Source organism: Dermacentor albipictus, chromosome 7, assembly GCF_038994185.2.
Source record: "Dermacentor albipictus isolate Rhodes 1998 colony chromosome 7, USDA_Dalb.pri_finalv2, whole genome shotgun sequence".
NCBI lineage: Eukaryota > Metazoa > Arthropoda > Arachnida > Ixodida > Ixodidae > Dermacentor > Dermacentor albipictus.
In genome coordinates, this window is record NC_091827.1 from 99,644,515 (window position 1) to 99,662,360 (window position 17,846).

At 47.4% G+C, this 17,846-nt stretch overlaps 1 protein-coding gene across 2 annotated transcripts in view; it reads right to left on the reverse strand.

Moving 5' to 3' along the window:
- Positions 1-3,865: 3,865 nt before the first annotated feature.
- The window catches only part of LOC135916832 (solute carrier family 22 member 7-like), a 31,877-nt gene continuing 17,896 nt past the window's right edge, over positions 3,866-17,846 (reverse strand). Inside the window, exons 5-7 of one of the 2 annotated variants that reach the window (XM_065450265.1) lie at positions 17,235-17,546; positions 16,297-16,483; positions 3,866-4,675 (exon numbers count right to left, since the gene is read on the reverse strand). In XM_065450265.1, the coding sequence (XP_065306337.1) occupies positions 4,206-4,675; positions 16,297-16,483; positions 17,235-17,546 (969 nt within the window). In that variant the 3' untranslated portion in view covers positions 3,866-4,205. Of the gene's footprint in view, positions 4,676-16,296; positions 16,612-17,234; positions 17,547-17,846 lie in introns of both variants that reach the window. The other variant, XM_065450264.1, reaches the window with a different exon arrangement.

Consider the following 17,846-nt stretch of genomic DNA (forward strand, 5'->3'; position numbering starts at 1 on the left):
CAACAGTTGTTTCGAACAGATCGAGACTAAGAGCAGCATCAATTAAACTTAGCGACGCACACAGTCAGAACAGCCAGGGTATTCTCGTCCGCTGGTAATTGCGTAACGGAATGAATTTCTTCACCAATGAATTACTCTGTTCAAAGTAAACACTCCGAGTTTTTGAAGCAGCACAGTTGCACCCCCCCCCCCCCCCAAATGAAAGCAACAACAGAAAATTGATTTGTGGAGGTTTGTATTGCCGATAATTTCCAGATGATTTTCGCATGAATGCTGAAGCAACAACTTTGCCGCTAGTAATGTCAGCATGAAATGCTCTACGTAAGCGCTTTCTAGATCGCACTATTGCCTTTCAAAGCAGTGAAGTGAGATATCGTAGTTTTGGGGCGTCAATGTATTGTGCTACACTAACGACGTTAATATAGATCGTTTTCGTAAGTTGCTCCCAGTAATGATAATCTTCATGTGGTTATCACGGTGGTTGTTTAACTATAAATTGAGTCTTAAAAAAGGATGGTGCGTAAAGTGGTTCCGGACCTGGTATTCTCACTTCAGAAAATAACATTTTTTAGCGAAGCATGCCACCGTATTATATTGTTTTACTTGCTTTATTATGATAGAGGAAGTAAATAACTAGGAGTGCGCTTGGCTCAGCGCGATTGAGGCCATATGAGGTGGTCCAACGCGTGATTTGACAACCTGCTCGGTTGTCAAAGCTACGATTGGCAGACGAGCCAAACAATGGAGTGCAATTATTAAAAACTGCTAGGAACGAAACATTTTCAGCGAATTCGCTCAGTCTTGGAGGTCTCGTGTTGGGCTGACTTTTCAAGGGAGGAATTGATGGAAATGACGGTGGCTTGCCAAGGCTGGCTGCGTAATGTGATGCTCCTTCCTAAGTTATTTTCTTCCTCCATAGTCAGCACCCATATATAAGAATACCAACAAGGATAGATCAAAGCTGTGACCTTTGAATGCACCATGCAACACTTTCGGAACATGGTATATAAATCATACTAGATGTGAGACACTGCTGCCGGGAGCAGCTTCGCCAAATATTACTATTTTGCATTCAGCAGAGAACGTACCATATCTCTGTAAAAACGGCAGGCGGCGACCTACGGTTTGTTCTAATCTCCGCCATCCTAACTGAACCCTACGTCTTCTGTATCGACATTAACGCACTTAGCGCACAAACGGTTTCGCTGATACTCTGGTTGAAAACCGGCTATCGGCAGCGAATCCGCATCCTATGTCTCTGACAGAGTGAGGACGTCCCTTATTATTTTTTTTACATCACGTGATCTGCTTTAATGTCATGAGCGTAAATGTGATGTAAATGTGATATATACCATGCATAGGTATATATGGGACCCTATGGAGGTATATTTTAGAATACCTTATGACTGCATATTGCTACTGATTTTTATGATTATCATTATAAATAATTGGTAATATTGTGTATAAATTGGGGATAAGAGTTAATAGAGAATACCTTAGTAACTTGCGATTCGCTGATGATATTGCCTTGCCTAGTAACACAAGGGACCAATTGCAATGCATGCTCACTGGCTTGGACAGGCAAAGCAGAAGAGTGGGTCTAAAAATTATTCTGCAGAAATCTAATGTTTAACAGTCTCGGAAGAGACCAGCAGTTTACGACAGGTAGTGAGGCACTGGATGTGGTAAGGCAATACATCTACTTAGGGCAGGTAGTGACCGCGGATCCGGATCATGAGACTGAAATAGTCAGAAGAATAAGAATGGGCTAGGGTGAGTTTCGCAGGCGTTCTCGGATCATGAACAGCAGGTTGCCATTATCCCTCAAGAGAAAAGTGTATAACAGCTGTGTCTTACCAGTACTCACCTACGGGGCAGAAATGTGGAGGCTTACGAAAAGGGTTCTACTTAAATTGAGGACGACGCAACGATGATGGGTGTAACGTTAAGGGATAAGAAGAGAGCATATTGGGCGAGGAAACAAACGCGAGTTAAGGACATCTTAATTGAAATCAAGAAAAAGAAATGGGCATGGGCAGGACATGTGATGAAGAGGGAAGATAAGTGATGGTCATTAAGGGCTACGGACTGGATTCCAAGAGAAGGGAAGCGTAGCAGGGGGCGGCAGAAAGTTAGGCGAGTGGAGGAGATTCAGAAGTTTGCAGGGACAACATGGCCACAATTAGCACAAGACCGGGGTAGTTGGAGAAGAATGGGAGGGAGAGACCTTTGCCCTGCAGTGGGCGCAGCCAGCCAGCCAGGCTGATGATGATGATATATAATTGGTACTGAAGAGGTGTAAGAGTAAATAAGGTTAAAAAAGTGCAATGAGATTAATTGCGATGAAATTACATCTTGTTAATCAAGAATAAGAATAATTGAAGGTAATTAAGAATAATGATGCTAATGAAACCTAATTTATGCGAAATTATTTGGCTAATCAGATGAAGGTTAAATCAATGAAGCCTAATCAATGAAGCCATCTGCCGAGCTCGCACCGCGTCGTGGCACTGCCGGTATGATACCTGCCCTTTGGAATTACAAGCGCTTTGTGGCTGGCTACGTCCGTCTACGGGACACAACAGAAGAATATGCAAAATTCTCAAGAGTGAGTGGTGGCGCCAGGCGAGGCTGTTCAAAGACTTGCTTCGAACTAGATGCCGAGGTCGGCGTATGTTTCGCGAGTGGTGTGTGATCATTGACCACCTCACGGAATTCCTTTGGAACACGGTTCAGCGCCGTGTTTGTCTCCTCCTCATTCTGGTCCCGTCGTTTATGCGCTGTTTGAATTTTTATTGCCCCAAATTTAGGTTGACCCACCCCCACCAACAAATTTAGGTTGGCCCACCTCTGCTATTAGCTTCCCAGGCATTTTCTGTGGAACCGTATGTATCCGTGTGGGCTTTATAATCAATTTTGTTTCGTATTTGTTATTCATTATTGTTTATGAAGCTACCGATCATCTACATTTACACTGTTATAACGATTAAATGTATTCGCAAATTACGCATTCTTATACAGATGCAAGGCATTACACTTTTCGCGCGAGTTACAGATTTTTCGGAGTACTCTCTAGAAAATTCTTATGCATTAAAATACGCTGAAAGTACCTATCACCTGGCGAACATGTGGTGGCAGTCCCACGTTAATTTCCAGTGCGCTAGCGTACCGAGCGCGGATTGCCAACAGCAAACCCTGCGCTGCAGGCCCCGCCACTTGCGCATCCGTCTGGCGCGGGAGGGAGCCCAGCATGTGCTTGCCCGTCACCCGTGCCTGTTTATTCTGGTCGCCAATACAAGACGCCACAAGCGGATGTCGTTCCTCTTGCTGCCACTCTATGGCACTCTAAGCAGCCTCCACACAGCACAGGCCACGAGCAAGCGTGTTCCCTTTCATAAAGGACCGTGCTGAAATTCCACAAGAACGATATGCAAAGACTGTACGCCCGCCGCAGCACATAAAATTATGTTTGACCATGCAGTTGACCTTCATTAACTTCTGTGTTTTGCCAATAGGACAATATTTTTAATAAACTTTTGTCGTTGGTTGAATGAATGAACTGCATATACTTCCCTACAATAGTTAACGCAGGAGGCGAACGATCTCCCGATCATTCCAGCTAGTACGGATTATGTTCGACACATGTACGCGAAATAATCAGGGGAACCTAACCACGACATAAAGCAGGAAAGAAAAACAGAACAAGAAGGCGTGAACTCATAAAGTTCGCAATTTGGTACTCGAAGGTAATCGATCGGTGTGGAAGGCAGGAGACATCATTTTCCACGGGAACGTGGTGAAATGGGTGGTGGTTGATGAAAAAGCGCGCGGTATGTCAATACATAAGATAACGAGGCATGAAGTGTTTCTATGGCAGAATGAACAATATTTGACAAATACAGTTACAAATAAGAACACGGTAGTAAGTGCTTTTTTTCCCAGCAACCACAAGTAAACGCTCACTGCGTGCTGGCTAACGCTAGAAAGCACCGGTGTCGTAATTCACGTGCGTACGTTTTACACGAACTTCGACAGATGAAGCGCCATCGGGTCCTCAAATTTCAGAAGGAAAAGAACACATCAAAACATAAAATAAAACACCACCAGCGTGGAGTACACGCACAGGAGGTCGCGATGGTGCCTTTGGGTCCTGCTCAAATGCCACCTAGCTGAGTCCGTATTCTCCGACGTGACATTGCCGGGACCTAAGGTAGAGCGACCTGCCTCGCGGCAGACGTTTCCGCGCGCTTCAGTTCTTTGCGGCGGCGTTGTCGGCTGTGGAGGGGGCCCGCTGGCGCGTGGCCGGCGGCATACTGTCGACGCTCACCGCCGGGAGCATTGGTTCTTTGGACGGCGACGAAGCCTGCTGCTGCATTCCCTGCGCGAGGACTTCCCTCTGCACTTCGGGCAGCTCGACGTCCTTGGTCTCGGGTAGCCAGTGGATGGCCAGCCCGCAGACCAGGAGGCCCACTGCGACAGCCACGAGGGCCGAGGTGACGTGAGCGGCTTGCGCGGCGTCCACCAGGAACTGGGCGGCGCCCTGTCCGAGGCATCCCGTTGCGGCCGCCGTGTGCACAGCAGTGGCCCTGACGGCGCTTGGGAAGCACTCGTACGTCTGCAGCTTGGCCACCAGCAAGCACAGCTGGGTCACAGCTAACAGCAGGTCCACCAGGTACTGCACAAACGCCGTGTCAAGACGTTTAATGACAGAAAAATGGAAGATCACGTTCTCGTGACGCCTGCGGCAGAAAGGATGTGCCACATCCGCCGCCAAAGTCTGTGAGTGCTGGCGCTGGCTAACACTCTCAGGGTTGTACTAGGAAAACAAATACTCGAGAAAGTGGATGGGGGAACGGTGCCGCGGTAGCTCAATTGGTAGAGCATCGCACGCGAAATGCGAAGGTTGTGGGATCGTTCCCCACCTGCGGCAAGTTGTTTTTGTCATACACATTCATTTCCATTAATTTATCGCGTCTTTATTTCATTTATTAAGCTAATTTCCCCTATGTTGTCCTTGGTGTCAGTGTTTGTTGGCTTCGCGTGTACAGCATAGAATTTCTATACGGACGGTTATACAAATTCACTCATGGGAGCTTTCTTTTTTTCCTGTTCTGATAATGATATTTTAAAGACGTACCTGAAAGAACGCTAACGCTGTGCCATGACGACACAGAATGTATCGCGTGCGCCACAGTTCATCATCCGCCTGTTTTATGCCCACTGCAGGACGAAGGCCTCTCCCTGCGACCTCCAATTACCCCCGTCCTGCGCCAACCGATCACAACTATCGTCCGCGAATTTCCTAATTTCATCGCTCCACCTAGTCTTCTGCCGTCCTCGACTGCGTTTCCCTTCTCTTGGTATCCATTCTGTAACCCTAATGGCCGAACGGTTATCTAACCGGCGCATTATATGACCTGCCCAGCTCCATTTTTTTCTATCGATGTCAATTAGAATATCGTTTATAGCCGTTTGCTCTCTGATCCAAACCGCTCTCTTTCTGTCTCTTAAGGCTATGCCTATCATTCTTCGTTCCATCGCTCTTTGCGCGGTCCCTGTTCTCAAACTTCTTTGTCAGTCTCCCAGTTTCTGTCCCATATGTCAGCACAAGTAAAATGTACTGATTGTATACCTTCTTTTTCAATGATAAGTGTAAGCTTCCAGTGAGGAGCTCACGATGTCTGCCGTATGCGATCCAACCTATTTCTATTATTCTGTGAATTTCCTTCTCATGGTCGGGGTTTAATGTGATTTGTTGACCTAGGTAAACGTGCTCCTCCACAGACTCTAGAGGCTGACTGAACGCTTGTTCCCTTGCCCGGCTATTGATCATTATCTTTGTCTTCTGCATATTATTCTTCAACCCCTCTCTTACACTTTCCCTGTTAAGCTCCTCAATCTTTTGTTGTAACTCGTCTGCAGTGTTGCTGAATAGAACAATCTCATCGGCAAAGCGAAGGTTGCTGAGGTATTCGCCATCGATCCTTACTCCAAAACCTTCCCACTTTCATAGCTTGAATACTTCTTCCAAGCACGCAGTGAATACCAGTGGAGAGATTGTGTCTCCATGTCTGACCCCTTTCTTTATAGGTATCTTCCTTCTTTTCTTGTGTAGAATTAAGGTAGCTGTAGAACCTCTGTAGATATTTTGCAAAGTATTTACGTAAGCGTTCTGTACTCATTGATTATACAATGCCTCTATGACTGCTGGTATCTCTACTGAATCATATGCTTTTTCGTAATCTATGAAAGCCATATAGAGACGCTTATTGAACCTGCGGATTCTCAATAACCTGATCCTTCCTGTATCCCTTCCTGAAGCCAGCCTGTTCCCTTGGTTGATTAAATTCCCGTGTTGCCCTTAATTTATTGAAGATTATTTTGGTAAATATTTTGTATAATACTGGGAGTAGGCTAATGGGCCTATGATTTTTCAATTATTTAACGTCTCCCTTTTTGTGGATTAGTATAATGTTAGCATTATTCCGGTTTTCTGGGACCCTAGCAGGCGATAGACACTTCGTATAGAGAGCCGCCAGTTTTTCAAGCATTTTGTTTCCTCCATCTTTGATTAAATCGACTGTTATTCCATCTTCTCCTGCCGCTCTTCCTCGTTTAATGTCTTGCAAGGTCCTTCTGACCTCATCGCTAGGTATAGGAGTTTCTTTATCCTGTTCATTACTGTTTCTAATGGAGGTATCTTGACTCCTTTGGGTATTGTACAGGTCAGTATAGAATTCTTCCGCTGCTTTCATTATACATTCGAGATTGCTGATGATATCACCCTGCTTATCTTTCGGTGCATACAGATTGGTTTGTCCTATGCCAATTTTCCCTCTCAGCAATCTCACGTTGCGTCCATTTTTTACGGCTTCTTCAGTCTTTCTCACAATATAATTTTGAATATCACTTATTTTCGCCTTGTTGATCAGTTTTGACGGTTCCGCGAATTCTATCTTATCTCTCGTGTTGTACATTTTCATTCTTAGTCGTTTCTTTATTAATCCCTTTGTTACTTGGGAGAGCTTGCCTACTGGTTGCCTTGGTGCCTAGCCTGCCCATTCAATTGCTGCCTCTGAAGCCAGCCTCGTTGCGGTTTCATTCATTACCTCTAAGTCATCATGATCATCTGTCTGTTCTAAGGCTGCATATTTGTTTGCAAGTACCAGCCTAAATTTGTCGGCTTTTACCATTTCTGTCTCTAAGTTGACCTGTTTCTTCTTGACCAATTTACTCTTTGTCTCTTCCAATTGAGGTGAAACTAGCCCTCACTGACATCACAGCACTTTACCTTGCCTATCACTTCTACATTCTCCACTATGCTGGGATCGGCTGAAAATATGAAATCAATTTCATTTTTTGTTTCACCATTTGGGCTTTTCCAGGTCCACTTTCTGTTGCTGCGTTCCCTGAAAAAGGTGTTAATTATTCTCGGCTTATTCCGTTCTGCGACTTCTACCAGCATCTCTCGTCTAGGGTTTCTAGAATCGACGCCGTAGTTGCCAATTGCCTGTTCTTCCGACTGCTTTTTCTGCACTTTTTCATTGAAGTCGCCCATTACTACTGTATACCGAGTTTGCACTTTTCTCATCGCTAATTCAACATCTTCATAAAACTGATCTACCTCCTCATCGTCGTGACTTGATGTTGGAGCGCAAGCTTGTACTACCTTTAATCTATGCCTCTTATTAAATTTGATTACGACTTCTGCTACTCTATCATTAATGTTGCAGAATTCGTCAGTGTTGCCCGCTATGTCCTTATGAATTAGGAATCCTAGCCCGTATTGCTTCTTATCAGGCAGACTTCTATAGCCGAGGACATGGCCGTTATTTAGCAATGTACGTATAAGCTTCACTAGTTCTAATCTCACTAAGGCCAATGACATCCCAAACAATGTCTGATAGTTCTTCAAGGAGTCCTGCTAAGCTCGCCACACTCGACAGAGTTCGGCTGTGAAAGGTTGACATGGTCAGTTTCCATTGGCGGCCTGTCCGGGTCCAGAGTTTCTTAGCACCCTCTGCTGCGTTACAGGTCTGGCCGCCGCCTTGGTCAGGTGCTTCGCATCTACTTGGGACTGAGGGCCATTGCTTAATTCTAAATATTATCAGGGAGGTTGTGGCCGAATATTGCGGCAGGGAGGCCAATTCCTGTTCTGGTGAGAGAGTGTCTTTGTTCAAGCTAGTGGGCCTTCCTAATTTGTTTTCACCTGGATTAGTATAGCATCAATCGCTCTCGACACCGTTCGCCGGTGTCAGGCGTCACTCCAAGCCTGCAGATGTAGTGCACTGGAGATGTCAAATTCAGATACATCATAGCCCCCCCCCCCTCCCCAGAAAAAAAATAAAGAAACAAAACGGGGGGGGGGGGGATTTGAACTTCCGACTACCGGAACCGAGCATTCGACATAGCTCAGTAAGATAATCCCGCAGGCTGCTACGCTACCTTATCGCCGAAAAGTGTGGTCCAGAGGGCCCTACGTGCCTAAGAGATCCGCTGATTTGTCCGCCCTCTGCGGGTTTTGCTATAGGTTGCACGATATAAGACAGTTTTAGTACTGCGTCATGACGATACGTACGCAGCACGCAAGGGCTTTGCGGAACGTAGGAGCGCGTGTCGCGTTAGGGCTTTTAGAACTGCGAAATGCCTACGTACGTAAGAGGGCGAGCGTTAGACGACGGGCGCGTCGGAGCGTATGGCCGTGTCCGCCAGTACGTCGAACCGTTGGTCGAACAAGACGCTGTTGATCTCGCTAACGTGATTTAACGTGTGGGCGCGTTCCCGCTTCGTCGAACTATATTTAGGTCTTTAAGAGACTACTTTTAATGCGGATATAATGCACGAATCACATCGACAAAAATAAAAACCGAGTACTTGCTTTCTGGGGCTGGCACGGTCATTTGCGACAAACTGCGACAAAAGCAGGTCGAGCCTTTCGCGCAAACAGCACACACTGAACACTTTCTCAAAAACAAAGTTCCTATTTTTGCTATGCATTCCCAACGTGCAGGATCTGGGAATGGGTTCTGCGCGTTCACTTCACGCAGCAAAGCCAAATCGGAGTCCATTGAAAAGTACCGCTTTCCGCTGGTCGCCTTTGACGCTGCCATTTTTCGAAACTCTTGTATCACGCTCTCCCGAACGAACGAGAACCACGAGAGCAGCACGCAAGGCTCCCCACGTACGCACGCAAGAATCGGATGCGTGCGTACGCAGCGGCCGCGTACGCATCTCGTAGCGTTTGTGTTGCGTTCTGCACATGCGCAGTTTGCAGAACGCAGCGATCTTACGTACGCAACGCCGTTGCGTACGCTACGTACGCAGTACTAAAACTGTCTATAGTCTCAATTCTCCATGGTCCTCACCTCTTGTTTCCCGAATCTGACGCATGCATGCGGTCTTGAACACTCCTAGGTACACGATATATTTTCATACCACCTCTCTCTTCATACTACCTGAGTAGTATGAAGAGATAAAGTAAAATGTGCTGTCATATTACAGTCTGCAATGCGCGAATAATTACTTTGCAAGTTTGTCAACTTATGTGATTAGTCCAATACCAATAACCTGTTGTTACTCCTAATAACTTGTTGCCTTTGCAGTGGCTATGAATTCTGCCCCACAAGGCTCCAAGAACCAGCACTGATGCCCTGCTGCCACCAGCCGTTGCTCATTCCTTCCCTCGTACGAAATAAGTTTGATCTAGAAGCTCGTGCATCTTGAATGTTTTTCCTTGTTGCAGATTTGCTGCTGTGAAGCAGCTGTTAAGTTTGCGGTATGAATCGTAAAAATAAGCTATGCATAAAACATGCGCATGTGAGCATTTGAAATGCGTTTAAATTTACGTGTCTGCACGGCATATATCGAAAACATGCAGCTGCTGTGAACGACGTTTAGTGATGAATGACGGTCACGGTTACCGGTCACTGACATAAGTGCAGGCACGATAGTTTTCTTGGTGACATTCATTATTCGTCTCATTTCGGCAGCCAAAATGTGCTCACATAATTGTCTACCACACGTGTGTGAAGTTTTCTTTAAACACCATTTGAAAAATTCTTCCCTTACGCCTCCGCGAGAAAACTTCATATGCATGCTGAAAAACATTGCAGCGCTTTTCATTGCAAGGTAATGCGCGTTTGCACGCGAACTTTTGAGCTGTTCGAGCCACGGACGTAGTCGGGATATTAATTCGAGGGATCGAGGGGGGTCCTCTTCTTTATAAGTACATTCGTGCGGGTGTTTGTATATGTACGCACAAACAAAAAAATTCGGAGCGTTGGCACCTCTCCTGCTACGCCAATCGTTCGAGCTTGGCCTGCATTGAAAAGTATCATCTTGCTCAGCGCTTGCGAACAGTGGCCGCATGTAGCTCGCGACCAACAGACAAACAACAAATGGAACTCCGCGCGACATTTGCCTCCTGCAAGCGCGAGGAGTGGCTCCGCTGCAGAGCTGGAACTTAAAGCGGACCTATGCGCGACCCTGCTCCCTGCGGTGGCATATACAGGGACACTACGACGCACTGGCGAACAACTCCGCGAACGGCAGAAGTCAGAACACTGGCATGTGAAGCAGACGATGGAACGAAAGCGCTTGCGGTGCTTGCAGTGATTTTGCACTTCAGGTTTTAAGGCCTGACATACCGTAAAACGAATTTCCGTGTGCGTGCTTTTGAGGAAGGTCGCCACTCGTAAAGAGGCAGGCCACATTCCTGGCACCAGGTACTATATAACACAGAATGCTAGTGCAAATTGCAATGCAAGTACACCCCGCCTATAGAGCTCGGCGCGGTAAGCTAAGACATGGAGCTCCAGAATTTATATTCCAGATATTATTTGCTGTGCGCGTTGACATTGTCGCCTACTTAACCGTGTAAGTTGGGGAAGAGCACAAGAAATTCACAGGTGACGTATGAAAAATGAATGAAATACATACCATTGAGTATGTATCATGCGGCCGTTCTGTGTGTGACACTGGATATATGCCCCAGGAGACAACGGGCATCTGCTGCTTATCAATGAACCTTTCTTTGACGTCAACTTGGGTCACTGCAAGTATGACGACTTCGCACTTACACGGTGACATTCACGTAATGCGATTTTTCTTCCAAATGAGGGTTGAGGTCGACGTCGTGGTTTTTTTTTTCGACTCTCAAAAGGCGTGTTATTGCGAAATGTTACCTTCAACATGGAGTTTGTGCTCTTTAAGGGCTTTGCATGGGATATGTTGAGATAAAAGGCTTTCGCTGCTACAGAACCAATGCACTAGGACTGCTCTGATTTTCTCGGTAACCAGCCTTTGACCAAGTATTTTTAGAAAACTGCGTAGATTACCAGAGTGACTGCAGTGGTTATGAGCGCTAACACATAGGCTTGCGCGTGTTTCATTTAGCTGCAATGGTGATGTGAAAACTGTCCCGAACTCTTCCATAGACGGTGCGTTTGAACCGCCAACGCAACACACACAGGGGCGCGATGTTCAAACTCTACGCGTGTTTCTGGGATGCCGACCCCTACTACAGTCGAGCACCTATAATGACCTGTAAGGAATGACTCTGGCCTGTTCTTGTGTGAGCTGTACGCTGCACGACCTTTACAATTAAGTGACCTGCATAATAATAATAACAACTATATATGGGGTTCCACGATCTTATTATGAGTCATGCCATATAGTGGGGGTCTCCGGGAACTTGGACCACCTGGGGTTCTTCCATGTTCACCCAAACCCAAGTACCACGAGTGTTTTCGCATTTCGTCCCCATCGAAATGCGGCCGCCGTGGCAGGGATTCGATCCCGCAACGCCGTGATTAGCAGCCCAAAACCACAGCCACTAAGCAACCGCGGTGGGTTGACCTGTGTAATGAAGGATTTCGGACGCCCCAAGCACTTCGTCCTAGAGGCGTTCTTCTTTGGCACGGCTGGCACGTATACGTCAAGTCCCACATAACACGAGCTAGAGCCCTTGTGTGCGCTCGAGCTCCCATTCGGCCACTAGAATTAATGGCTTTCTTCCTTGTGTCACGATCGGGAGCGTGTCAGTTCGTCCCGCTCTCGCCTCGTCGCAGCTAACGCTCAAGGACCCTGTGTTAACCTGCGCCCCCTGCCCTTCGGGGTCCGCTCTCATTCCCCAGTCTTGATTGATCTTACTAGATTACATTCACCGATGATAAGTGCCGGGCTGTTGGCACCCACAGAAGGTGGCTAGACGCCCACGAAACATGAACCAACCTCTGAAAAATAATTGGCTTGGTGCCGCCTATGCACAAAACTCAGAAAACAGCACCAATCACTGGACGCGTGACGATACTGTTCGCCGCCAAGAACTGTGATGTGAAAAAACAATAAGCAGGCGGCGCACGATAGATCCAGCGTCGTCAATACTGCCGTCCTGTAGAAGGCCTCTCCACGCAGCACGCCGGAAGTTTTAAGATTGTAACGCGACAGCGTTAAGGAGCTCGTGTCGCAGAAAAGCCAGTGTCGTCGGCGTTGGCGGCGTTGGCTGTGAGCGAAAAATGGCGGAAGGCAATTCATAAATAAGAACAACTTGCAATAGGGGCTGGTTGGGAATCGAAACAGGGTCTCCGGAGTGTGAGACGAAGACGCTACCACTCAGCCACGAGTTCGATGCTTCAAAGCGGGACAAAAGTGCCTCTAGTGAATGCGGTGTTGCCTTAGAAACGTGCCTTAGTAAGTTATACTGCGGTGTATATCGGTAATTATGAGCATGTAAATGACAGAAGTCGCAATTCAATGAGTAGCGAAGTACGCTTCCGCTACATTTCTTCTGCGCTTGGCGCGCACGTACACCATCTTGCGGCAAACACCGAAGACACCCTCCTCGCAATGTATGGCGCTGCCCCGACAGGTGGCGCGCCACTCGCCCGTTTCTCCCCTTCGTCTTCATGGCGCGTCGCGGTCCGCCTGCCCGTGCCGATCACGATGTTTGGCTCGTGTAGATCGTTTCTTCCTCCGAGACACCGAGTTCTTTCGTTCGTTCCGCTTGCTCAGACGGACGTTTCATCTTAGTGTTACTCAAGAGCATGCCGAGCGAATGAATGGGCGGTGCGAACGGGGTGCGACAACGCTATCGCGTTCCACTCTTGAAGGCTAAGCTTAAGCGTCCTCCAATTTTTTTCTTTTATTATTTTAACGCGCGCTGCTTCGCAAAGCGCGCCTGTATCGCTTCCTGAGCGAGACGCTGATGAGGATGCTCGAGCGACGCGTCAGGTGAATGCGACTAGGGGGCCTACATGACCTCTCTTCATGACTGTCATGTAGGCGCTCAATATGCGATGGGAATATGCGCGCCATGCCTTGGAGGCGGCGCTGGATGTTGAGGAGCAGTGTTGAGGAGCAGTATTCAGGAGCAGCTGGCGGTGACAGATTATTTGGCGGATGGACGTGTTTTGCCAAGGCTCTGTGACGGCGACGAAATCAAGTTTTTTCTGCATGCTTTGAACTTGCTTCTGTTATTGATTTGCTGATTTTCTTTAGCCGTTAAAAAATTTTGGTAGCTTTCTTTTTTTTTCTCTTTCTTATCGTGTGCATGTGTGTGTTTCGTGTATATTTGGTTTTGCAGGATAGTCAAAGCGTCCTTTCGCGCCACGTGCTTCAACACGTGCAACCGGGTGTGACGTTGAGTCTTTATAGCTAATAAATAGTAGCTTGGAAGTCGCAAGGTTAATACCTATTAGTAGTTTTACTGTGTGCGCTTTGGTATCGGGAATATTGCTTCGGTAGGAAAGAGCGTGGCGGCGTGGTTGAACACGTGTGCACACGTGTCACACCTTAAGTCAGTGCAACATTGGTTGCTTTTAAAACATTGGTGAGAATGACTTTGTGGCATTTTAAGGATTTAGATTCTGTGCGTATCGGTTTTTACTAGAAGGCACGTGCACTGAAAGCTTCCGCATTTGCACAAAAAAGCCGTGTAATACATGGCAAGAAGGACGGGAAAGCGTGCGGTGTGTGGGGGGTCCCTCAAAGCAGGATGAGAATGGAGAGGGAATCGAATCAATCGGCAGACACGTTGATGTCGATGCTAGGCTGAAGAAAATGGAGGATGACCAGGATGAGCTTGTGAATCAGTTCGAAGAGCTCAAAAATGAGCTGAGTATGGCGCGTTATACACGGAAGGTGGTAGAGAAAAGACTTAAAGCAGACTTAAAGCTGGACAGGGCCACCATTGTGAACGAGAATGTTCGTGACAATGCAACGCAGTATCCTGACGTGACAGGAGAGGAAGCGCCAGCAAAGCACGTGGAATGCGTGCAACGTGGGGAGGGGTTAGCTGGAAAGAGCGGCACCTACCTTGAGGCCGCCACACAAAAAAAGGAAAAGCGCAGGGGTCAATGCTCCTTGTGAAGTCCGAATCACGCGGAAAAGGACAAAGGGGGGCAGGGAGAGGTAGGAGAGAGTGAGATGGTGATTATCACTTGCAACTAAAACCTACCTAGGCGCTCAGAAGCAATTGTGGAGAGGGTGAAAGGCGATAAAAGGGTGGCGGTCAGATAAAAAACGGTCAGACAAAAAAAGGATAAAAGGGTGCCAGGCAGACACTGGGTTCTGTCATGGAGCGAGAACATATGGCTGAAAAAAAGCCAATATTGGATACATATAAGAGATAGTACGGAACCATGTAGTACACCTGTTCCTATTTTAGAGAAAAGGGTATAACGGTTAGTGCTTACTAGGTGTGAGCGATTAGTGAGAAACCGTTTGCAAAACGATTATTTTAGGTTAGTTAGGTTACAGTGCAGATTACGAAGAATTAGTTTGTAGAGAAAAAGCTCGTGACATACCTTACCGTGTGTTTTCACAACTTAGAAAACCGCAGTTGGCAGGTGGCCTGTCTAACACATTGTGCACGAAAATTGTGCACTGTAATTAAGGTGTGACAAAATTTACTGATTGAAACTCCTTGAGTCGGAAATTATGATGGTCTGTCAATAAGTATATCAAATCCTCGTAATGTTGTTTCGAGGTGCCGGAGACTTCATTGAAAGAAAGTCGAGATGGCGTGATGATGCATTGTGCATCTTCTAGTGAGTCGCCATAACTGCAAGTCAATTACATTTGATATAGGGTGCAGAAATAAATAGCGCTATTCAAATTGCGTTTGTTCACAAGCGATAGTGAACGTTTGGCTTAAAGTGCCTGAACAAGTTTGTTATTGATCGGAAGCATTAAGAGCGAGAATAATCGATTCCTTCCGCAGCTCGTCGACGGTCCCTTCTGATATGGTACGGCCTTCAACAAACCAACACTGTGAAGTGAAATTTAGTCACAGTCAGTAAGTAGGGGTTCTACTCGCAGGCCAGTGTTCATGGTTTCTTCCTTGTCCCCCACTTCAATTGGACAGAACTCACAAAAAGGAAACGCCTACACAAATGCTTACATTGTTACCGAAGGCGATAATACATTTTTTTTGCTGGGCTAGTTTGTTCACGCTGATGAATGAGTACTGGTAAACGCAGTTTCAATATGGGACGAGAGAAGACATTGACGCACGGGGCAAGCGCTACTGGCAACACATTTCAGAAAGCCGATAAAATGCCTTGGCAACCCAACAATCATGCGGTTGCCAGCTTTATTAGGGGTGTGGCAATTCTAGAATAGTGAAAAAACAAATATTGTCGTAATTGATTTCGTCCTCGGAACGAATCCTCATTATTCCATTGGGTCCTTGAATCAATAGTCGATATTTGAATATGGTGTTCACGATGGAACGGGAAGCTGAAGCGAAAAATGCGGTATTTTTCTTTGCATCCCCAGTGGATATATGTACGCTGCATGGCTCAGTCAGCCATACGTTTTCGGCTAAACACGATCACCCACACCAAAATCTTCCTTAGACAAGAGATTAGGCGCCGTGGGTATTGTTCGGTACCATATGATAATTCATGACCACGTATTCTCCTAAGGAACCCGAGTTTGTGAACAATCTGCCTAATTATTCCTTTTGAGCTTTTGATAATGTGTGCTTTATGTGGTGCTTTGTAACGACAGAAGCCTCCCATTGTTGTCAATATGAGGACGTTAACATTGCTCAATAATATAGGGTATAAGGCTGTGCAATGTTAGCAAACTATTCGAAAAATATTCGATATGGAATCTATTCTCTTTTGGCGCTCTTCGATTCGTATTCGATTCGGTCTGTGAAAATGCAATTCGCACTACACCTTTATGTGCTTTAATCGAGGGTCGGTATCATTGCACCGCGAATCTCCATTCCGACGCTAACGGAGAGAGAGAGAGAGAGAGAGACAGACAGACAGAGAGAGGCGGTCTCACTTCGACGATGAGCGTGTTCTCGTAGTAGGCGGCGGCTCCCGCTGTGGCCGCAACCACGGACGCCACCATCAGAGCCACGTGGAGGCTCGTGCAGCGGGGCCACCTGGTGACCAGCGGGTAGCCCGTGGCGTACACGGGCACCAGCATCAGGAGCGCGAGCGCCAGGTTCAGCATGCCCGTCGTCGATCTAGGTCGCACCAGGGCAATCGAGTTGACGGTGAAGGAGCACCAGAACCACACCACCGACAGCGCCACCGTGCGGGAGCGCAGCTCCGGAAGCAGCAGCACGTCGGAGAGCCGAAATGGCCTGCCCGCCTGTCACGTGGGAGGTAGGGTATCGTCGAGGGGGAAAGCGCGATCGCCAAGGCGGCTTGCCTTAAATAGTTACGGCGTAACAGTAAAGTGCGATGGCACGGGCGCTTCTCATTAGGAAGCTCTATAGCGTAACGAAAAACCACTATCAGCAAGCTAATGAGAAAATAGTTTCAGACGGGGCTGTGAAGAATAAGCTGCCTTGAATTAGCTTTAGCACAGCGAAAACCAGCCATCAGGAAACTGCCTTACAGAGTTGTAGCAAAAGAAAAAACTGATACCGACCCTATGGCACGTCACTGGTCGTATCGCAATGCGAAAGCCCGATCATGACGCAGATGTGCTTAGAACTTGAACATAACTGAAAGATGGGATCGTCATGCCACCTGTTGTGAGAATTCAGAGATCGTAGAACGCTGGAGTAAACCCAATCGCAAATTAAAACGAAGATTAATGGAGACTGGACGGAAGCTAAGGCAGAACAGTATCACAGTTTTTACTCTGATCTACTGCTGAGATATGCAACTAGGTTATTCCTCTCTAGCGCCTTTTTCTTTAAAGCCGGTAGTAACTCGCAGTATATCTAAAGAAAGAAGAGACTGGAGTTGCTTTAGAGGGCGGCTAACCTGCAGGGGCTTGACGACCTCGGCGTAGTGTACCAGGCGCCAGACGTCGCCGAGCTGGACGCCGTTAGCCTGGGCGAGCCGTGCCAGCACCGCGGTCAGGGCGTCGTAGCGGCCCACGGCGAGCAGCCAGCGGGGGGACTCGGCCACCGCGTGGAAGGCGAGCGACAGCAGGATCATGCTCAGGACGAGCGTGATCCGCGCCAAGCGCAGGTCCATGCCCTGCAGCCACGGGCACAGCGAGGCGGCGTGCATCAGCGGGGCGCCCGTCTCCGCGGCCGCGATGTAGAGCGTCCGGTAGGCCGAGGACGAGCTCTGCGCGCGCACGGGCCCGCAGAGAGAGCGTGCAGTCTGTAGCTCGTTTTCTCAAACACAAAGAGAGCCTATAGAGAAAAATATCAGGTTGAGCTGGACTGAAACGTCTGGTAATAACTAGTTCCGTCGTTCGTGGCGAGAACAGAGCTTTTGTAAGCGAGAAAAAAAAATGGCTGTGGCTTAGGTAAGGTTAAGCCCAGGATGCGAAGCATACTAGCCTTTATTTTAGTTGTTGAACCACTGTTTAGCCTGGTGAACTGCTGTTGCTTGGCTATATTTGGTTCGGCTAGACGAAGAAAC